This window comes from Trichosurus vulpecula, chromosome 3, assembly GCF_011100635.1.
Source record: "Trichosurus vulpecula isolate mTriVul1 chromosome 3, mTriVul1.pri, whole genome shotgun sequence".
NCBI lineage: Eukaryota > Metazoa > Chordata > Mammalia > Diprotodontia > Phalangeridae > Trichosurus > Trichosurus vulpecula.
Genome location: NC_050575.1, coordinates 102,645,186 through 102,668,971, shown reverse-complemented (window position 1 = coordinate 102,668,971; position 23,786 = coordinate 102,645,186). Strand labels below are relative to the sequence as shown.

Sequence of the window (23,786 nt, the reverse complement as noted above, 5' to 3'; positions counted from 1 at the left end):
CTCAGGACGGACCTCAGATTGAATGGCCTCCAAGTTTCCTTTCAGCTCCAAATCAGTGATCTGTGGTCATTTCTTTTACGCCCAAAATGTCCTCGCACCAGGATTTTTTGTTGCATTTTAAGGATAAGGAAACTGAGTTTTATCAAAGGGAAGGGATTAGTCCAAGGTCACACAGTGAATTGATGGCAGGGCTTGAACTAGAACCCAGGTGTCTCTTTTTCCTCTTGTAGGGCTCTCAACTGTTCCTGTCCCTCCGGATGAAAGCAGGGCTATGGCTGTGGCTTTGGACAGTTTCCCAGCTGGGGAACAGGGGGAGCTGGTGCTGAGACTTGGGGAGCCGCTGACCATCATCTCTGAGTAAGTCTGTCCGTAGGTGCCTGGGACACAGGGGGCTAAGTCGGTGCTCTCTCATCCCAGGTTGCCTCAGCCAACCACAGAGCAAGCCAGACTTTGGACTAGAGATCCCTAGGAATCTAGGGTGACTGTCTTGCCTAGCAGAGGTATCACACCAGATCATCTCCACAGAGCTGGGGGCATGCTTTTGCTACCCACCCGAGGGCTATGCTTCCCCCACTGAGTCCAACAGGGAGCCAGAATCTGAGCAGCAGCATCCCCATAATATCAGCATCCCACCCTCCTAGAAGGGCTTGGGCATCAGGACAAGGGAGGCCCCAACCAAATTGAGAGGCAGGCAGATTTGGTCTTCAGCACCCCTTCTACCATCTGCTTCCTCGTTTCCTCTCCCCAAAGCTAATTCATGGGGGTGTAGGATGGGGGGAGATGCACCTTGCTTCCCAGTGACCAAAACACTTCAGCTCTTTAGATGGCTGGAGTGCTAAGGGTAAGGGCTGTGTTTTGGAGGGGGGAGGGAACCTCTTTTCCTCTCCCATAAATAACTTGTGCTCATAGCAATGAGGGCCTTCTAGAAAGGATGCCTTGTTTTTATCCTATCAAGGACTCTGATGATGGCAATCTAGCCACCTAGTGGGCCATGGAGGGAGAAGTGGCACCTCAGTGTCAGGCTGCCACCTACTCCTTCCTGTTTCTAAGGTTTCCCATGTCAGAGAATCATGGAATTTGGGTAGGAAGAGGACCTGAGAGTTATTACCCATTCCAGCCTGTACCTGAGCACGAACTCCTGCTACAACCTCCCTAACACGAAAGGGTCAATCCAGCCTCTGTTGAAACATCTCCAGTGATGGAGAACTCACTCATGAGCCCTTGAAGCTTTTTTTTCAGGGGTGTAGACCCCAGGGATGTGAGGTATCCTATACAGGGTTTGGGGGGGGGGTGGTTCCCACCTATCCCAATTTAGCAACAAGGAGCAGCATAATGAAATAGTGGAAGGGGCACACGCTCTGGACTTAGAAAGCCCTAGGTTCAAATCCCACCTCAGATACTATCTGTATGACTTTGGGCAAGTCACTTAACCTCTCTAGGCCTTAGTTTCCTCATTTGTACAATGAGGAGTTTGGACTGAATGGCTTCTGAAGTCCCTTTCAGCTCTAGATATATGGACCTCTTAGTTCTGCTTTTATTTTGTTTGGATTTTTTTTTTGAGCCACAGTTTTCAAATCTTGCCCAGACTGAAAGAGCATTGGCTACTCACCTTAAGTCAGTTAGCATTTATTAAGCTCTTCCTATGTTCCAGGCACTATGGTAAGCCCTGGGCACTGTACTATGGGCCCTTCCTACTGCTGATCATCTACTCTGTTTCCAGCCTGGGTCAGCTTGCCCCTCTTTTGGCAGCCTGAAGCCCCTTGCTCCTGGGGCGATCCCCACATTGGTGCCAAATTTAGTTGGCTTAGTGCAATGTAACTCAGAACTCCAGAGATAAAGCAATTCACCAACCCTCAGCCTCCTCAGTAGCCTGGATTCCAATGTGTGCTGCCATGTCCAACCCATGATCTAGTAATGGGGCCTCTCCTGCTGCTCCACGGATCATGCTACTGTCCATTCCTGTTTCTAAGAAAAGCTTTATGGAAGGAGAGGGCAAAGGCCCCTGGTACACTATGATCCTATAAGTCTGTGAGTACCATGAGAGAGATCCATCTTAACCATCAATCAGCATTTATTAAGTGCCTACTACATGCCAGGTATTGCATCAGGCACAATGGGATACAAAGACAAAAAAAAAAAGAAGTTCCTGCCCTCAAGGGGCTTGCATTCTAATTGAAGGAGACAAGAAATTGGTGTACAAGTATAGGCAGAATAAATACAGTGTAGTTAGGTCTCCTGAACTCCTGAGGAAAGAAGAACTAGAGGAAAGAAGGGTCATCAACCTGCTTTAGCAGCCCCTGTGCCTGCAATTGCCCCTAGTTTGGAGAAGGGAGTTTGATGGACTTCTCTGGATTGCAGCAATGGAGAATGGTGGAGAGTGATGTCCAAAGCCACCAAAAAGGAGTTCAGCATTCCCAGCAGCCACGTGGCCAAAATCTCTCATGGGTAAGTTTCCCTCCATATCTGAGAAAATCCACTGTGCTAGAAGTTATGCACACTTTCCTGGGAGGTGGAGAAGACATGGGATCAAATTGTAGCTCTGCATCAAAGCATTCTGGGACCCTAGACAAGTCCCTCCTGGTCTCTGGGCACCATTTCCTGTGTAAGAAGGGTGTGGACTAGATGGTCTTTAAAGTATTTCCAGCTTTGAAATTCTGTGTTCTATAATGTCCCCTCCAGAAGTGACATTCTGTAGTTCTTTGGGCAGGTCTCAACGGTCTTCCCCTTAGGGAAGCTTCCAATCCTGATAATAGAGGTTTAAAGTTTACAAAGCCATGTCCTCAAAACAATGTTACAGAGCAGGTATTACAAATATTATCATGCCCATTTGACTAAAGAGAAAGGAAAGAGATTCAGCCATGGTATCAGACCACAAACAGAAAGCCCAATCTTGCCCCCTCTCTACTTGTGTCTTGGATCTTAGCCCCTTCCATCTCATCTAGGAATTTGTCATTCTCTCGTTCTCACCTTTCTCGTTCTCTTCTTTTCTAATGGCTTACAAACATAGCTAAGTTCCATACTCACCCTTAAAACCCTTCACTTGAACCTGCCATCCCCTCTAGCTACCATCATATGTCCCTAGTCCTTAGAGATAGTCACCTACAAGCTCTCTCTTCACTTCCTCATCACTGAGTCCTCGACCTTTTGCAATCTAGTCTTCTGAAACCACTCTCTCAAAAATCACCAGTGATCTTTTTACCAATAAATTTGAAGACTTAACTTTCTTGATGTCTACACAGCATTTGACATAGTTGACCATCCCCTCCTCCTGAATATTCTTTCCTTTCTTGGATATTGTGATACTGCTCTCTCCTGTTTTTCTTCTTCTATGTGACTTTCTCAGCCTCCCTTTCTGGGTCTTTACCAATCTTCTACAACCGCCCCCCCCCAATGGCTGGCATCTCTTTTTTACCTCTGCATTCTCCCCTTGGGATCCCCATAAGTTCCCATGGATTCTCTTGTTATCTCTATGAAGATGACTTTCATACCTATCAAGACAGTCTTCTTTCTCCTGACCTCTAGTCCTACATATCCAGTTGCTTGATGGATATTTCCACCTCGATGCCCCGTAGAGATGGGGATAAGAACTGGACCTGTAATCTAATTGGCATGGCCTCATAAATGAAGAAACTACTTCTACCAATGCAACTCATAGTCTTAGAGAGCTGCCTAGAGCACTGAGAGGTTAGGTGCTTTGCCTAGGGTCACACAGCCAGTATGTGTCAGAGGTTGAGATTTGAACTCAGGTCTTCCTGTTTCCAAGGGTCATTAGGGGCATCTCAAATTCAACTTGTCCAAAATGGAATACATTATCTTCCCTCCTCTTCTAAACTTAAATGTGACCCTGGGATATAGTGGAAAGATTGCTAGACTTGGGGTCAGAAGAGATGTGGGTTTTGAATCTCACCAGTGGTGTGACTAGCTGTGTGACACTGGGCAGGCTGCTTAACTCCTCTGAATCTGAGGATAATAATATCTGTAGTAACTGCTTACACCACTAGGGTGGTTGTAAGGATCAAATAACATACTATTTATAAAGCACATTGAAACCTCAAAAGGGCAATGTAAATGCCAGTTATTCATAACACTAATAATCACTATTATCATTACTTATAAACAACCCACCCCTTCTCCAGACTTCTTTATTTCTGTGGGGAGTTTCCTAGTTCTGAATCACCTGTGCCCTTTGACTTTCCACTCCCAGAGATGTTAAGTGATTTACCCAAGATTACATGGGTAATAAGTAGTAGAATGCAGATTTGAACCCAGGTCTTTTGACCTCAAATCCAGTGCTCTTTCCACATTTTCCTCCTTAACATTTTTGAAATACATTACTGTTCCAAACAGGTGTGGTCCTTCACTTTGCCTTCTCTGTTGTCAAGGTGATCGAGTATTTGCTGACTGAGGTTATCTCTAGGATCTTTTGGTTTCCCCAAGGTGGCAACTGCTTTACAATGATTATTCTCAATTAGGGAATGGTGATAATCTGTCAGTGTGTGTCCTTTGACCCATTTCCTATTTTTTTTTGCATTAATAGCTAATTTGAATAGGTCAGGTAGTATCTATTTTAATTGAACACCATATCGTCTCATCTTTAATTTTTCTTCTTACTTTGTATTGATTTTGTTCTCTGCTCTAAGAAATCAGAAATATCCAAAAACAACCGATTTGGAAATGACTCCCACATTGGTATCTAGTTGTTAAAAGACAGGATTCTGTGAAGCTTGGGCAAGACAAGGTTAGGCTCTAAATCCAAGATGCTATATAATTCATATCATTTCCAAAGATCGTGTTAGATATTTGCTACATCCAATGCCCTCCAGCTCTCCTTTTGAAGAAAGTATTTATCGTATACAGGTATAAAAGCTTCTTTCTGTGTTGGGTATAAGTCTAAGCCTCCTCTGCTTCCTAGTCCTGAGCCATATTTTCCAACTTATTTTTCACTGTCCTCCCCTACGGATTTTTGCACAGAAGCCACTGAATTTTACAGAATATATTAATTTCATTTGAAGGGTCTTATCAAGTTCATCGTAGAATTTCTCTACTTCCTCATCCTCTGTAACAGATACTGGTGGCCAAAGCTACAGTTATGTTCATGGTGGTGTTTTTTACTTATGCTCCTCATGAGCAATGCAGGGTGAGGTGGCTAAGCATCCCATATTTCTTGTTACCTTTAGACTTCCGATGTGACCAGTTCTGCCTCTCCAAAGAAAACCTGTACATCGAATTTAGCTGCAATTTCCTCATTCCTTGGTGTTTCCTATAGTAATAATATTAGCACTTGTGTGATTCAGTTCCTCCAATACCATGTCAACTCATTGGTCATTGGACAAGGACCTCCCCTTTAGAGTACCAAAGGCTGAATTAATATTTTCAGACATCTAAAAACTATGTGATCATTAATACATACTGACTGGCCCTTTTTCTAACATTCTGCTACTGTCAGGGCAAAAGTATTAGGGGATGAAGTATTTTTCTTTACTTCATGGGTTACCGTGGTCAAAGAATTCATATGATGATAGAGTCTGAGCTAGAAAGTAACTTAGAGGTTATCGAGTCCAATCCCTTCATTTTACAAATGAGGAAACTGAGAGAGGGTTGGTGACTTGCCCAAAGTCACATATAATAAGAACAATAATATTTATACAGTATTTACTACGTGCCAGGCACGATTATTATCTCATTTGATATTCACAACAACCTTGGGAGGTAGGTGCTAGATTGTTTCCATTTTACAGATGGGGAATCTGAGGCAAACAGAGTTTAAGTGCCCTACCCAAAGTCACACAGTTAGTAAGTGTCTGAGGAAGGACTTGAACTCCAAGTGGTCCCAACTTTAACCCAATGTTTTATCCATGGAGCCAACTAGCTGTCACCAAGTGTCTCTCCTGCTGCTGATGAACCTCTCCATCCTTAGTTAAGCTGTCCTCAGAAAACTCACATAGAATATTGTTAAGGACCCCAGTGGAATATTTTTTCCAGCATGGCAAAGGCTATTAGATGGGGCCCTTCAGGTCCTGTGGGTGTATAGATGGATATTTCTCTTGGAATCTATAGTCAGTCCTCAACTTTCCCAACCTCAAGACTTCAAGTGATTTTATTAGTAACTTCATTTTCACTTTCCCACTGGCAGCCACTGCACAATAATGACTACTTGAAGTAGAGAAAAGAATGAAGCGCAATGTGCACAAGTTCGTGGAGCAGCTGGTATCCTACTAGGTGCTTTGGGGGCCATCTCTGTCTCCAATCATCCTGATCTATACCTGGCCACTGGACCCAGATGGCTCCAGAGGAGAAAGTGAGGCTGGTGACCTTGCACGGCCTTCCCTCACTTGAATACAATTCACTTGCATGTCTTGGCATCACCTTACTGTTGTCATGGTCCTCTTTGAGAAGGACAAACAACAACAGCAACAACAAGGTGTTTTACTGGTCTTGTTCACCCTACCCTTGTAAAGAGCTCCCTGTGCATTTGGTTGCATATTTTCGTTGCTTGCCTTTTAAAACTCAAATTTTATGTTGCAATTATGCCCCCAAAATGTAGTGCAAGTCCTTTGTGCTCTAAAGTCAAGTATGCAAAGTCAGTGATTTGGCTTAGTGAGAGAGTAGAATACTTTGTGCCAAGACGTTTGCAGCCATGGTCAGCCACAAGGTGTTAACAAATCGACCATTCGTTATATCTACAAAAAAGAGGAGAATATTTATGGTACTATGGATTCCACATGTTACAAAAAGAGAATATTGTCTGAAATCAATGTGTTTTTTTAAAATTGAGATGTTAGCACAAAAGGTTACAGAATTATAGGAAATTATTAGCAAGAAAAATGTTTTGCAAGTTACCAATTTTATTTTGTGCACTGAACTTTATGGGTTATTTCATGGTTACTGTGTTAGGAAAAGTACATATTATCAGAATTAATGTTTTGTTATAAAGAATTGTATGCAGAAAAGTGTATTTTCAGCAAGCTCTAGCTAAGGATTATAGTTTTTGGTGGTCATGGGAACTTAACTCTATTTCTTTTTCTTTTTTTATATTTGTTTTTTTTTTAAATAAAATTTCCCAGTTACATGTTAAAAACAATTTTTAACAGTCATTTTTAAAACTTTGAGTTCTAAATTCTCCACCTTCCTCCCCACTCCCCTTTGAGAAGGCACACGGTTTGATATAGGTTGTGTATGCGTAGTCATGCAAAACATATCAATAATAGTCATGGTGTGAAAGAAAATAGAGACAAGAAAAAACTCAAGAAAAATAAAGTAAAAAAAAAGTATGCTTCAATCTGAATTCAGACACCATAGTTCTTTCTCTGGGGATGGATAGAATTTTCAATTACAAGTCCTTCAGAGTTGTCATGGATTGTTGTACTGCTGAGAATAGCTAAGCCATTCACAGCTGATCATCTTACAATATTGCTGTTACTTTGTACCCAGTACATTTTACTTTGTATCAGCCCATACAAGTCTTTCCAGGTTTTTCTGAGTGTCCTGCTCATCATTTCTTACGGCACAATAGTATTCCGTCATAATTACATACCACAGCTTGTTCAGCCATTCCCCAATTCATGGGCATCCCCTCAACTTCTGATTCTTCGCCCCCAGAGAAGAGCTGTTGTACATATTTTTGTACACTTAGGTCCTTTTCCTTTCTGTTTTTATCTATTTTGGGATACTGACCTAGTAGTGGTATTGCTAGGTCAAAGGGTATGTCTGGTTTTGTAGCCCTTCGGGCATAGTTCCAAATTGCTCTATAGAATTTAACCCCTTATTTCCCATAAGTTCAATGTATCAATATTTGTGTTTTTAACTGTTTTTTAGGAAAGTTACTCCCAGGAAAATTGAAGATTGACTATACTTATAACAGGCCCCTTCTAAGTTGAGAGCCATTGTCCTCAAGAGTTTATGGCCTAAGTAGCACAGGTGAACCCAGTGGTTCAGGCATGTCATAACCCAGTTTTAAGTTAACTTAGGCTTTGCTCCCCAAAGACTATAATTCTCAGAAGAGTCATGGAACCATAGAATGTCAGAGCTAAAAGAGACCTTAGTTGAAATTTCTATTTTACAAATCTGAAAAATGAAGCCTGGAAACATGCAGCTACTCAATATCAAGGCCAGGGCCCAAACCTAGAGCAAATGAATTGGCTCCTGGGCTGCGCCAGCCCCACAATTCTACCAGTCTAGGATTATATTTCCCATAGGGACATCAGGGATGGTTTCAACAAGGCATGACTTGACCACAAAAGTCAAGGGCAGGAGTATTCCCAAACTCCCTACCTCCCTTGTTGTGGGTCTGTCATCTGTCAATTTACCCAAACCATCTCAGGTATATTTGTGTTCTCCTACTGAGTAAATTTGGCTTTCATTCCAACTGTGCTATATTTTTGCCTTTTTAAGCTTCAAGGTGGGAATGGTGGGAGGGAATTTGTCAAATCCAAGAGTCTGGACTTTGACAAAACATACTATGTCTAACCACCACTCCCTTTCTATTTGCCTTTGAACATCCCCTGTCCCTGGTTCAAATTTCTTGTCCTGGGAAGACATACATTGAGGGAAAGGGATAGGGATAGGAGGGGGAAGGGGAAAGAGAAGGCCAGTGAAGATACACCAACAACTTTGGCTCAACCACTGAGTGGCATACCAGTGTCTTGACTTTCCCTCCTCCTTTCCCAGATGGCTCTATGAAGGCCTGAATAGAGAGAAAGCAGAGGATCTCCTTCTTCTCCCTGGCAACCACGGCGGGTCCTTCTTGATCCGGGAAAGTCAGACCAGGAGAGGTACACACCACAGAGGCTTGGACTGGGGCAAGATCTAGTATCCTTAAATTGAAGCTGGGTTGGATTGGGCTACAATAGCTGAAGTACAGTATAGTTTTAAAGGAGGAATTGCTTTTTAAAGTGTCCCACTTTCCAAGTGTCCAGAGTTTGACAAGGAATTCAGTTTGATCCAATGAGCATTTATTAAGTGCCTGCTATGTGCCAGGCACTGTGCTAGGCCTTGGGGATATAACAGAAAAAATTAAATAATCACTGCCCTTGAGGAAACAATAATTAAAGGAAACAACACCTACACAGGTAAGTAAATAGAAAATATATAAAAAGATGACAGTTCCAGGTTCAGTCATTGTATGGGTCAGTTATCTTGTCTCTCTATATGGCCACAGATGCTAATCATAATCTTAGTAACCTAAACTCATATGGATTCATAGCTTTAGCGACAAGGGAACTGGATCAGAGGGTATGGATGATTCAGTGAAGCTGAGAGAAAGAAAAAAACCCATGACATTGGTTCTTCGGAGGGCAGTTAGTATAGCAACTTTGAAATCAGTCAATGGATAAGCATTTATTAAGTGCCTACTATGTGCCCAGCATCATTCTAGTGATACAACTGACAAAAATGAAAGAGTCCCTTTCTTCAAGGAGAAAGACAACATTTACATTAATAAGTATAACCCTGGCTCAAAGGGCCAATGGTATGAGACCCTCCTCATTGGTGAAGATCAATGCTCTGCACCTGTGTAAGGGGTGAGCCGACTTGGAAAAGCATGAGACAGGAGAAATCTCTTTCCAGTCTCTTAAGTTGCTTCAGGCCTCCAGCTTCAAGAAAGAAGCTGGACAATGCCACCCCACTTCATAACTGTATACAAAATAGACACCAAAAAAAGAACGTAAATGGGGGAGAGAGAAGGGAAGGGAAGGCACCAGCCCTTGGGGAATCGGGAAAGGCTTTAGGATTTAGTTAGATTTGAAGATGATGCTGGAGTGGTTTTGAAGGAAAGAAGGATTCTAGGAGGCAGGGGTGATGAGGAAATGCATTCCAGGCAGGGAGCACAGCCCAAAGGTGTGGAGATGAGAAATGGAGTGTTGTATTTAAGGGACAACAAGAAAGCTGGTTTGACTAGACCAAAGACTGTGGAAAGTGGAATAATATATAATAAGACTGGAAAGGTAAGTGTTTATATTTAATCCAAGATGTTTGGGAGTTTGTTTGGGGGGAACATGTAAGATGGTCAGACTTCTTTAGGAAAATCACTGTTAGTACCTCCAAGATCTCAGAAAGGAATGTTTTATCCTCATAAGCCTAGGACCTTGGTTATAATAGAAGAAACACTGGACCTAGGTTTGAATCCAGGCTACGATTTTTTTGTCTTTCTTTAAAAAATAGATTTTTGTTGATATGTTTTGTTTTCCATTACCTAGATTTCTTCCCATATCTACTTCTTTTTTTCCCTCCTAAAGAGCTATCTCCTACAAAAGGAACTTTTTTTAAAAGGGAGGGAAAAAATCAGCAAAACCTGTCAACATATTGAAAACAAAACCTGACATTCTATGCAACATTCCACAGCTGTGGGATGTTGTGACCTGTGGTCCCACCTGACTTCCCTTAGCCCCCTAGCAAACAGAGGGTAGATCTTCTCTTATCTCTTCTTTGGGGCCAAATTTGTTCTTTTTATCTCGGAAACAATCAGTTTTGATCCATTTGCATTGTTGTAGATATTGTGTATCTTATTTTCCTGGTTCTTCTCACTGTACTTGCTGAGTTCATATAAGTCTTTTCATGCTCCTCCATAATCATCATGTTCACTGTTTCTTATAGCACAGTAATACTCCATTACATCAATGAACTACAATTTGTTTAGCCATTCCCCAACTGGTTGACATCAACTTTGCTTCCATTTCTTTGCTGCAACAAAAAGTGCTGCTATAAATATTTTGGTGTCTGGGGTGGGAGCCCTTCCTTTTTGTCAGTGACCTCCTTGACTATATTCTGGCTCTGATTCTAATGTTAGGTGTGACTTTAAAAGTCTTTTCATTTCTCTGTTTCCATTTTCCCATCTGTAAAATAAAGGGAGTAGACTAGACTAGATTATCCTATCCAGATTTAAAGACTATAGTTTCAACTAAAAATTAAAAAAAAATTAAAAAAAATAAAAACTATGGTTTCCTGTGACCTGCTGCTGCCTTTGCCCCCACCCCAAACAGTACCAAAGGGCCCAAGTCCATTTAACCCACCACGATTTGAGGTTGTGAAGGTCAAATCTCATTATCCCGGCCCTTTGCTTCTCCCTCATAAGAGAACAAGAATGAAGCTCCAAGCTTCCCTTGGAAGCAGTTATGGAGGATGACATTGAAACCTTACCTAATCTGGGTTTGAGATTTCATTGTAGATTTTCCCATGAGCCAGAAACTTTCAGAAAGATCCAGAACCATTCCTCCTTGAAAAGACTTTGCCTGCGGCTAAACTCTCCCATTTCCTCATTTCCTCATTGAGATAACATACTGGATATCCCACTGCTTTTTTTTTCTCCTCCATTACTTGCAACCTTGTCCACTAGACATTTAGGAACCTGACCTTTCTCATCCCCCACTGTAAATCTTCAAATACCCTGGACCCTCACATACCTTATAAATTATCAAATAAAATCTGTCCTCCTATTTTCTGTTCCTTATCTTAGGCAAGGACAGTGAAGTGGGTCAGTGGATAGAGAACTGGACCTGGATTCAGGAAGACCTGAGTTCAAATATGACCTTAGACACTTACTAGCTGTATGACCCTGGGCAAGTCACTTAACTTTGGTTTGCCTTAATCCACTGAAGAAGGAAACGGTAAACCACTCCAGTATCTTTGCCCCGCAAAATGCCATGAATGATGCTTTCCACAGGGTTAGGAAGAGTTGGACATGACTGAACAATGACAGTCTTAGGCAAGAGATTATTTGCAAGGCTTAGTTAAGATCACTCTCACTGTGTCTTCCCAAAAGAATCACTGTAAACTGAAGGCAGAACATGAAGAGGATATTTTGGTAACTATATTGTCACAGTTTCCACTCAGATTCTTACATGTCCTAATGTAAGCTGTGACCCAAAGTGTCTTTGGACTCACATGGACTGGATTCAAGCCTGAAAATTTTTCAATAATCATTCTTTGGCTTTTGCCCTCCCCACGGTTTCCTTTGGGGGACATCAGAATTTACCTCATGTCTAAATCTCCACAGAAAAATGAAGAGCCCTCATTCCCCATGCAAGCATACATTAAAGGATATATTTTATTTAATCCACCAAAAAACCAAAACCACTAAAGACTCCCATTTGATCCCATAAATAGCCAGGATATCTCCCTTTCCTTTTCTGATGTGTCTTCAGACAAAAACTCTGATTTGGTAGGGACTCTGAGCAATCCACCCCCTATAATGAGCCCCAACTTCCCCAAAGGCTACTCCAGAATCATAGTGACACCAGGTAGTTGAGGCTATGTTACCATGTAGGGAAAAAACACTTAGGGTAGCTAGAAAGTGTATATCACCCCTATCAGCACAATCTACCTAATTCATAATGCAGTGAATCCTTTCTCAATTAACCACTTTGTATGTTTTGTCAACCATTTACCAAAGGTTTGGTCCAAAGAAACAAAGTTTCCCCCTTAACCAAAGGTTTGTCCTAAGAATAAGTACAATGGGGTTGCCCCTTACCAAAGGTTTGACCAAGGAACAAACAGGATCAGGCTATACATGTGCTACAATGTTCTTATTTATTTTCACTAAGCCAGGGAATCATGCATGCATGGGAGTCAGAAAATAATTCTGAACTCAGAGGTAAACAAGCTGAAGGAGACCCTTTATACACTTAGAGCAACCCCAATTTAGGATGCCTGTGTCAATCAAAATTATAGTCTCCATATGTGTTAACCATGATATAAGAAAGTTTCTTAATAGGATAGATTGTAAATACAATAAGATAAGTATCAAAGTGTCAACTGAAATTCTAGATCCAGGATGTCTATGTTTCTTTTATTATCAACATGACTATATAGCGCCAAGATAGTGTCTAGTTCATGGCATCTTGCCCTTGACAGTAAAAAACAGAAGAATGCTCCTGGTCACCTTCATCTGACCTTGTAGTTGCTGACACAGGAAAGGGCATTTTGGGTTCACTCAGAGAGCATGTAAAGCTTGTCTGTTATGCCAGGCGTTATGGTAGGCTAAGCTCAGAGTGGGCCAAAAATGTCTTTCTCCTGATTGGCCAGTCCAAGTTTTAGGCCTTTCTCAGGTGATGGGGGTGGGGGGCAGGGTTCAAAATGGTTCACAGTATATATGTATTCACACATATTTATAATATATATAATATATATATATAATATATATAATATAAGATAATAATATATATAATATAATATAATAATATATTATATATATACACATATATATATACACATATATATATATATATATATATACATATATATATATATATATATATATATATATATATATATATATATATATACAGGGTGTCCCAAAAGTCTTAGTTCAGTTTTAAGTTTATTTGTCACCATTAGATATAAACTCCTTGTCAGTAGAGATTATTGCATTCTTTCTACTTCTATCCTCAGAGCCTAGCACAGTGCCTGGCGTATAGTGGGAACTTCAAAAACACTGATTGAAGGGCAGCTAGGTGGTACAGCGAATACAGCACTGGCCCTTGAGGACCTGAGTTCAAATATGGCCTCAGATACTTGACACTTACAAGCTGTGTGACCTTGGGCAAGTCACTTAACCCTAATTGCCTTGCCTTCCCCCCTCCAAAAAACAAAAAACAAACACGAAAAATAAATAAACACTGATTGATTGAATGAAGGCTCAAGTTTAGTATTTCTCATAGATCTGTACTTCATTTCTTCATTTCAGCTCAAACCAGATCCTCTTCTTGGTCCAGGAGCTCCTTAGTCACCCTTCCATGGTTCCTCCCCTGTGGCCAGATCTCATTCCTGCTCTTCCAGGCTTCACCCAAGAACTCCTTAATGTTGATTTTTGCCTAATGAATCAGGCAGTTGGCGGCATTTATTAAGACTAACTACATACCAGCTCCACTGCTGTCCCATGAGCCATGATGTTCCCAGAGAGGCTTCCCTTTCCTCTTCCTCCTTTTTCTCCTTTTGTTAATCTTTCTGAGTCCATCTATAATACCATTGCCTCTTCTCAGCCTCCCTCCCCCCATTTTACAGATCAAGCCAAGGTTGGAGTAGCTCAAGATTGTGAATTAGCATTGAATTTGAACAAAAAGACCTTGGGGCGCTGAGAACTTCATACCTGGTATTGGGATTTCCCCTCTCCCTTCCCGACTTCCACCCATGGCACCATTCCAGATTCTGGAAAATGATCATCATTGTCTCTCCGTCTTAAGTATCCCCACCTCCTTCAGCTTATCCCCAAATGACGTGCTCTTCACTCCTTTACCCATCTTGGTCACTAAGAAGTAGCCTTGTAACTAGGCATTGAATTCTTTTTTTTTTGGAGGAGGGGAAGGCAAGACAATTGGGGTTAAGTGACTTGCCCAAGGTCACACAGCTAGTAAGTGTGTCAAGTGTCTGAGGCCGGATTTGAACTCAGGTCCTCCTGACTCCAGGGCTGGTGCTCTACTTGCTGCACTGCCTAGATGCCCCCACTGAATCCTTTCAACGAGGATGACAGTGGGACTCTGTGCTCCCTTTTATGTTTTTATTAATGTGACTTGGGGAGCAGAATGGTATAATAATTAATAATAATAACTAGCATGCTATTATTATTCCTACTTTACAGGTGAGGAAACTAAGACAGAAAAAATAGTTATTGACTCCCCCAGGGTCACATAGCTTGTGTTTAAGGCTGGATTTGAACTTGGGACTTCATGCCTCTAGCCCAGCATTCTCCCCACTGCTCCACCTAGAATCAGCAAGACCTAGGAATCCCAGCTCTGATGCAGAGATGTGATCCTCGAAGGAGTGTGCTGGTAAATGTTTAATAGCCAGCTTGGGAGGTGGAGTGATGGTGGGGAATGTGCCCATGACACTTTTTTTTTTTGCACTTAATAGTGTTTTATTTTTTTCCAATTACATGTAAAAATAGTTTTCAACATTCATTTTTGTAAGGATTTTGAGTTCCAGATTTTTCTCCCTCCCCCTCCCCAAGACAGCGAGCAATCTGATATAGGTTATACATGTATGATCCATGACAAATTTTAAAGTTTAATCTGCATTATTAATATTTTCTCCATCTTAAGTCTAGACAATCAACAACAAAAATCCATGATTTGTAGCATTTGCCAATTTCCAAGATTTAAATGCTCACCCTAAAAATTTAACAATGGGACTAGAGCCATAGGAACTGGCTCCAGGGCCCCCCTGCATCCTGGGTCAGTGGCTTAACTTCTCCATTTTCCAGGTACCTTTCTAAGACTTGTAGAAGTGACCAATTGCTGTCTGCACGGGTACAGTCAGTCAATAATACGCTTGTCAAGTCAATAAACATTTATTAAGCACCTCCCAGATGCCAAGCACTGTGCTGGGGATACAAAAAGAGGAAAAAAAACAGTCTCTGCCCTTAAGGGGCTGACAGTCTAAAGAGGGAGCCAATGAGTAAGCAAATAGGTACAAATAAGGTATGTATAGGCTAGCTAAATAGGAAATCATTAACAGAGGGAAGGCACTGAAATTAAGAGCAGTTGGGGAAGCCTTCCAGTAGAAGATGGGATTTTAGTTGGGACTTAAAGGAAGTCAGGGCACAGAGATGAGGAGGGAGAACATTCTAAACATAGGAGATAGCCAGAGAAAATGCCTGGAGCCAAAAATGGAGTACAGAGAAGAAAGGGAGGTATATTGGAGAGTTGTTGCAAAAGTGAAATCAACAGGCCTTGGCAACAGCTTGAATACAGAGGGTGAGAGACAATGAGGAGTCCAGGATGACTCCTAGGATGTGAGCCTGAGGGACTGGAAGGATGACGTTGTCCTCTGTAGTAACAGGAAAAGTGGAGAGGGTTTGGGGGAAAGTTAATGAGTTTCATTTTGGATATATTGAGTTTGAGATATCTACTGGACAACCAGTTTAGATGTCTGAAAGGCAGGTGGAGATGTGAGATTGGAGGTCAGCAGAGAAGCTGGGGCAGGAAAGGTAGATTTGAGAATCATCAGCATGGAGATGGTACTAAAATCCATGGGACCTGGTGAGATCACCAAATGAAATAGAAGAGGGCCCAGGACAGAACCCTGAGGGACACCTATGATTGGAGGGCAGGATCTGGAGGAGGATCCAGTAAAGGAGACAGAGAAGGAGTGGTCAGAGAAGTAGGAGGGGAACCCAGGGAGAATAGAATCCTGAAGACCTAAGAAAGGAGAGTGTGTTAAGGAGACAGTAATCAACATCAAAGGCCACAAAGAGGTCAAGGAGAGTGAGAATGAGGACAATGTTGGTAGAAGAGGCTTCCACCTACAAAGCTCCCTAAACAGATGAAATCATAGATCCAGCTTCCCCCTCTCCCTCAAAAAAAGTCATAATAGCTTTTTTTTTTAGCTGCTGTATCACTTTATTGATTCATTTTGAGCTTTTAGTCAGCTAAAGCCCCCAGGGCCTTTTCAACAGGCTATCCTAAACCTGTACTTATACAATTGACTTTTTAAACCTAAATACAAGACTTTTACCTTTGCCCCTAGGCCAGAAGTGGGGAACCAGTGGCCTCCAGGCCACACGTGGCCCTCTAAGTTCTCAAGTGTAGCCCTAGATTCTACATTTTCCCTTGGTTTCCTGGGTTATTCTAATGAAGAACTGGTGACCCTAAAGACTTCAGGTCCTAAAGGCATGGTTCTCAACTAGAACATGAAGTACCAGGAAAGGACGGGCAGATAATTGAAGGAGCTAGGTGGCACACTGAGCCTGGAGTCAGGAAGACCTGAGTTCAAATCCAGACTCAGACATTTATTAGCTGTGACCCTGGATAAGTCACTTCTGTCTGCTTCAGCTTCCCCAACTATAAATTAGAGATAATAGCAGACTTCCCAAGCTCGTTCTGAGGATCAAATGAGATAACGTTTGTAAAATGCCTAGCATATCAGAAGCACCAGCTAAATGCTGGCTGCTCTTTGTATTACTACATTTGGAGGCTGGGGCACCGCCCTTTAGATCACATCACTTGCTTTGAAGCCAATCCTATTTCGATGAATTCACTTATTTTCTGCTTCAACTCCTTTCCTCACCCCAACAAATCTTTTTTTTTTTTTTAAACCTGCTGTTTTACAGTTGAGGGATAGGAGGAGGAGCTTTGTCTGTTTAGAAATCAACAGCAACAACTTTCTTGCCAGGTCAGGGGCCCTGGAGGAGATGGGCCTGTGCAGCTGGGGGAGTGGGGGTAGAGGATGGGGAGAGAAATAAGTAAGTGTATGTGCCAGGAGACCAATCAGTATACAAACAGGAAACCACAGGGCTCCTCTAGCTGAGATCCCAGGTGCCACTAAAGAGAGATAAGGGCCTACAGATGGTCCCCAAGCAGACGAGGTGCCCCTGGAAGGGGAGAAACCAGAGAAAGTGCTGAAAGCTCTCTTTTCCATAGCTTGGACACTTACACACACACACCCTTACCCCCTTGGCCACTCCACATATACAAAAACACCCTTACTCCCTTGGACACACCGCACCACCCCACCTCTTGCGCTTTAGCACTCAGACTCTCAAGAGCGCTCATGTGCTTGCTCTCTCTCTCTCTCTCTCTCTCTCTGTCTCTCTCCCCTCTCCCTCTCCCTCCCTCTCTCCGCCTCTCCCCTCTGCCTCCCTCCCTCCCTCCCTCCTCTTTCTCCCCCTCCCTCCCTCCTCCCTCTTCCTTTTCCTTTCCCTTTCCCTCCTACCTCTCCCTCTCTCCTCTTCTTCTCTCTTCCTCTCTCTCCCTCTTTCCCCCCTCTCCCCCTTTTTCCTCCTTTCCCCACCTGTCTCTCCCCTTCTCTTTCTCTCTCTCCTTCCCTCTTTCCTTCCCCTCCCCCTATCCTCTCATTCCCAGGTTCAGAACCCTTGGGTAGATAAATGGTGAATGAGAGAATGAGGTAGATTTGACTTTTGTTAGAACGGCCTAGGCATGCCCTGGAGCCTTGACCTGGTCTTGGATGGTTTCCAGAAGCTGTGCCATAGTCACCCTCTCCCTGATCACCTCAGAGTTTGGAGTAGGCCCCATGCATCATCGGTGTTGCCAACAACAAGAAGATTCAACCCAGACTGCTGCAAGGTTGTGGGTGCCAGAAGAACCCCAGATAAAATCCCTGCTCTCACAGGCTAGCTGGAGACAGGAAAGAAACATGAAACCATACTGGACCCAGGAAAGCTTAGATGGGTCAATGCAGAGTGGAGTAAGCCGAGCCAGAAAGACAATATTCATGAGCACAATGTAAGTGGAGAGAAAAACAGCAACAACGAAACAATCGAAACCAACTGCATTTTCATGATCCAGCTTAGACACACCCCCCCACCCCCACCCCCCCCCCACCCCCCGGCCAAAAAAAAACCAACTTGAGAAAGCATCTCTTCCTGACTTCTTTGTAGCGCTTGGGGACTCTGGGTGTGAAACACAGCTTATAATGTTAGATTTGGAGGGGATGTATTGGTTAGTCTGGCTGAAGTGTCTCTCCCCCCCCTCCCCCCCCCCCCCCCCCCCGCCCTTTATTGTTTTATTCTTTGTTAAGATGGATGGTTCTCTTGGAGGGAGCAGAAGGAAGAGCGTATTGGGAAAAGTAGGTGACTTCGAGATAGACAATATTAATACAAATCCTTTTTTTTTTTTTTTAAACATATCAGGCTCTACTCAACCTGAATGCCACAGGAATATAAAGGGGGAGTGATTGCATTGGGCTGGAGTGCTCAGGAAAGCTTTCATGCAGAGGGCAGCATTTGATCTGGGTCTCGCAGGAGGTGTGGTAACCAACAAAGTTAATGAGAACTTGAGAGACATCGCTTTCAGCAACAAGGAAGTGGTAGACCTACTGTACCATTTCCTGGTTAGACCACATCTGTTCATAGACTCAGAGCTAAAGTGGATCTTAGAGGCTCCCTAGTCCAACCCCTTCTCATTTTACAGGTGAACTATGAGGCTCATGGAAGACAAGTGACTTGCCCTCCGTTCACACAGGTACCAGAACTTAGCAAGGACATTGATAAGTTGGAAGGTGTTCAGTGAGGATAAGAGGTAGGATTTGAACCAGGATCCCTTGACTCCAAAGTCAGCATTCTTTCCATTGTACCACAGAGGAGTCTTTTATTTAGTTCTAGGCACCAGGACTTAGGAAGGACATTGATAAGTTGGAAGGTATTCAGAGGAGGGGAGACCTGAATGATGAAAAGCCTCAAGTCTCTGCCATATGAGGAATCATTAAAAGACCTGTTTAGTGGGCAGAAGAGAAGTCCGGAGGAACAAGGGACATCATATGGAAGCGGGATTATGGGGGCTCTGTTTAGCCCCAGGGGGCAAAAGCAGGAACAAAGATTAGGAATTTCTATAAGGAAAATTCAGGCTCCATGTCAGGAAAAACTTCTTAACAATTAGAACTGTTTAAAATTGTCATGGGGCAGCTAGGTGGCTCAGTGCAAAGAGCACCAGGCCTGAAATCAGGAAGATGTGTCTTCTTGGGTTCAAATCCAGCTTCAGATACTTCCTAGCCATGTGACCCTGGGCAAGTCACTTTAACCCTGTTTGCCTCAGTTTCCCCATCTGTAAAATGAGTTGGAGAAGGAAATGGCAACCCACTCCAGGGTCTTTGCCAAGAAAACCCCAAATGAGGTCACGAAGTGTTGGACACAACTAAACGACTGAACAGCAACAGCAGATATAGCCTTCGCCTTCCCCAAACTCACTGAGCCATCCTGTCTAACCAAGAAGAACAATTAAACAAAACCCACTTGATACAATCGTCACATCTGATAACATATGCAACATTCTGTACCCAAAGTCTTCCATCTCCAGGGATGTCCCAGAGCCAGCTGGTACTGGCTTTAGATGATTGTTAAATTATCAGTAAGAGCATTTATTTACACCTTAGAACTAGGCCAGGTACAAATAATGGCTTGATTTTTTTTTTTATTGCCTGCACTTAAGAAAGTGATGGAGAAAATGTCATGTATTTTAAACTTTAGAATGTATTATGCAAACTTTTTTTTTCCCCTGGAGAACCAGTTGTTAAATAGATACCAGGACACCCTGGCTGCCTCTCCTAGGACATCAGGGAGGTGCATTTCTTCATCTCTCCTCAGAGGTTAGGTCAGTCTTAGCTTCATTTTAGTGTTCTTTTCATCTACATGACTTGTGCGTTGATTGTGGGCTGTTTTCCTGTTTCTGCTTAAGTCTTCTTGTATTTCTCTGGATTCCTCATATTCCTCATTATTTATGGCGAAATGATTACATCAGTATACCACAGTCTGTTCAGTCATTCCCCAATTCATGGGCACCCACTTTGTCTCCAAACTTTGTTTTACTATCACAAAAAGTGCAGCTATGAATACTTCATTTTGGTCTTTAATCTTCTTGGAGTAAATGCTCAGCAGTAGGATCTCAGGGTTTGTTAACAGAATTTTAAATGTAGTCCGGACAGTTACCACTCTCCAACTTGTGAATACCTGGAGCTGTACAAAGTGGGCCAAAGACAAGAGTGCCAGGAAACAAGTAGTGGTTTCATTAATTACTTTCAGAGTGAGGAGTGGATTAGGAACAATCATTTCTAGGGCCTGAGTGGTTTCCTATGACAAGCCCAAGAGTAGAAGACAATACAGGTGTTCTGGAGTCCTATGGGGAACAATATTGTTTCAAGTCTTTGGGGATGTCATTACTTGATGGGGCACAGGACCAGGGTTCTTCAATGGGAACTGGTCCTACGATCTTTGATTGACTTCACTTAATGTACACAGGCACAAGAACGTATAAATTATATATAAATATATAAATATTTTATTATATTTTAAATAAATTAAATATATTAGAATAAATATTTTATTATATAAAAATCAATATATTTTGAATATATAAGATATGTATAAAATATATATAAATATATAATGCATAAATTATAGAATCATAATCCCCTTCATAAGTTAAATGCACAGTGTATTATTGTGTCTGTCTTCCCGCAGGTGCATGCTTTTAGAAATGGACCATAGATCTTTTCCAACCACAAACTGTTAGTGGCCAACCGATGGCTCACTGCTAAAAAAAACCTTTTCAGAAATTCAAAGTTGCCAATCCAATTCAATCATAGATCATTAAGCAGTATCTGCTGAATCAGACTGGCCCTGACAACTCCAAAATTTAAGCAGGACAAACCAGGAGGAGTGCAATCAAATTTTCCCTAAAATCGAGGACGAAGTCTTTTGCCCAAAATTTTGTGAAGCCACACAATGGGAAATGGTAGGGTTTTTTTTTTTTTGTCATTTTTCTCAGGTTTTTTTTCTTACAAAGGAGGGCTCACTGGATGGAGAGGGTATATCAGAAACAGGCTACTAAATAAAAACAAAGGGCATAAATAAAACTTTTGGGTGGGGGAGGGGATAAAGCTTTGGTAGGTACTAAAGTAAGCATTGAGAATGTTTTCAACCACCAAGTACTTACTGGGCTTACTGAGTGGCCAGCCCAGATTTAGACTGGGAAAAACCAGAAAATCTTAGAGCATGGCCTCCGTTTCCCATCTATAAAATGGGAGTTGGCATTAAACTTTAGGATATTGTATTCCTCTTTATAGTCCAGATGGGAAGTCCATCTCTAGAGGGGTCTCATAGAACATAGGTTTTCAAAGCTAGAAGAGACCTTAAAGAATCAAATCTAATTCCCTTCATCTTTCAAAGGAGGAAAGTGAGGACCAGAGAAACTCAGTGACTTTGCCAAGCACAGCTCATGACAGCTGGGGATAGAAAGGAGGTTTTCTGTCAGCCAGTCCAGGGTAATTTTCTACTTCCCCACATAGCCCCTCAAGTAACAAAAGTGACAAAAGAGAATTTGGACTGAATCATCCTCTCGCCTCTGTCCTAAAGAAAGGTCCTCATGTAACCCAGCAGGCAGCACTTGGTTGTGTGAGTCCAGCTGGGACAGGAACTCCAGACACAAGGGAGTCCTGGAGACATAGGGTGTCCTTGGGAATGTGACTCATCATTGTGGAACAGGTGTCTCTTCTCCCAATTATCCAAACCTTGGTGGGGACATTCAATGACTTTCCTCAAAAATACTTTATCAATATTAGGGTTTTCTTCAAAAATTTCTCATGAAAAAAAATTTCATTCGGCAGCATTTTCTGGTTTGTTTGGTTTTGCCTTTCTCTGTATGCTCAGAGCTTCACACAATTCCTGGCACAAAGTAGGTGCTTAACAAATGCTAGTTGACTGACTGACAGACTGACAAAATAACTCCAGCCCAACCTATTCTTTTTCCCATAATCACAACCAATTCTTCATGGTCTTCAGTTGAGTTAGGGACCAAGCTGTGGCTCCTTCCCTGTTCTGGCTCCTGACCCTGTGTCTACCTAAGGTCAGCAGTCCCCAGCTATCAGAGATCGAGATCGGAGGCATTTTTGCAGCTAGCTGGAGAAGGGTTTGGAGCCTCAGCCTCACCCTCGAGGACCTCAGGGGTTTCCTCCTTCACCTTACCTCCTATAGGTGCTTACTCCCTGTCCGTGAGGCTGAACCGCCCCTCCTCTCGGGATGTAGTCAGACACTACCGGATTAATCGCCTGGAAAATGGATGGTTCTACATCTCTCCCCGTTTCACCTTCCCCTCGCTCCAAGCCCTGGTGGACCATTACACAGGTATGAGGTTGTATCCAGTGTTTGGGCAGGCCAACCAGTTGGTCCTTGGACACGGAAAGGAGGGAAGGAAAGACCTCAGACACCATCCCAATCAGGTGCAGTCAGTCCCCCTTCCCTTTCCACACCCCCAGGAAAATATGTTGAGAAGCATAGAACGCAGGACAGAGTCCTGGACTTGGGATTCCAGATATCTTAGTTTTAGTCCTGAGTTTGACGGTAAATGGCACTTAAAGCTAAGGAAGATCTGAATTCAAATCCTGCCTTAGACACTTAGTAGCTAGTTTTCCTCACTTCACAGTTTTGAGAACAAATGAAATAACATACATAAAATGCACTGCAAACCTGAAAGTGCTATATAGATGCTAAGTGTTTATTATCTTAATTGACCTTGGGCAATTTTCTTCTTCTGTTGGGTCTCCTTTTACTCCTCCATAGGATGAGAATTGGACTAGAGGACTTGTAAGGACCCTCCTAATTTGTATTCTGTCACTCTAAGTTCCCAGCTGGCAAGGTCATTTATTTCCCATGGAATCTGCTTTAGCAGGCCTTTCTCCAGGGGAAAATCCATCTGGCACTGCCCTGGTGTCTAGTGTGTGGGGGTAGGGGTGGTGGTCATCATCACTGGGGGGTGGTATTCTAACCCCAAGTTGCCTTAGTATGTCTAACACATAAACAGTGAGTGATGATAATCATTAGACTGTCAGACCTGTAAGGAACTCTTAAAACCAAAATACCCGTCAAATGTCACACAGTGAAGTCAGTGGCAGAGTCAGGATTGCAACCTAGGTTCGACTGCAGGCCAGGTCTCCTTCTACAACACTAATATTATGATGACTCAGATTCCTTGTCCTGGGGCCCTGGAAATGATGCAGGCAGGCCCAGGAAGGGAGAGCTGGTCTGGCTTCCTCCTGGGCTAGGAGGATGGGTGGTGGCTAAGCTGGGTGGGGAGCCAAGATCTGGTTGAGTAACACGGGATCGCTCTTCCAGAGATGGCAGATGATCTCTGCTCCCTGCTAAAGGAACCCTGTGCCTTTCATCGAGCGGGCCTGCTTCCTTCGAAGAATATCCCACCACCAGTGTCTGTCCAGAGCCCAGCTCTCAACTGGAAAGAAGTGGACAGGTAAGAGGCACTCCTGACTGCGGGGCTATCTCTGAGGTGGGAGGAGAGGTGCTGAACCCTGGGGAAGTTCACAATCTAAATGGGGAAATTGAGTTTACATGCAGG

General features: G+C 42.8%; 1 protein-coding gene across 1 annotated transcript in view; it reads left to right on the top strand.

Moving 5' to 3' along the window:
• The window catches only part of SLA2 (Src like adaptor 2), a 40,287-nt gene that overhangs the window by 15,670 nt on the left and 831 nt on the right, over positions 1-23,786 (top strand). Inside the window, exons 3-7 of the mRNA XM_036751393.1 lie at positions 231-357; positions 2,359-2,445; positions 8,668-8,771; positions 22,412-22,561; positions 23,549-23,681. Coding sequence (XP_036607288.1) covers positions 231-357; positions 2,359-2,445; positions 8,668-8,771; positions 22,412-22,561; positions 23,549-23,681 — 601 coding nt within the window. The remainder of the gene's footprint in view (positions 1-230; positions 358-2,358; positions 2,446-8,667; positions 8,772-22,411; positions 22,562-23,548; positions 23,682-23,786) is intronic.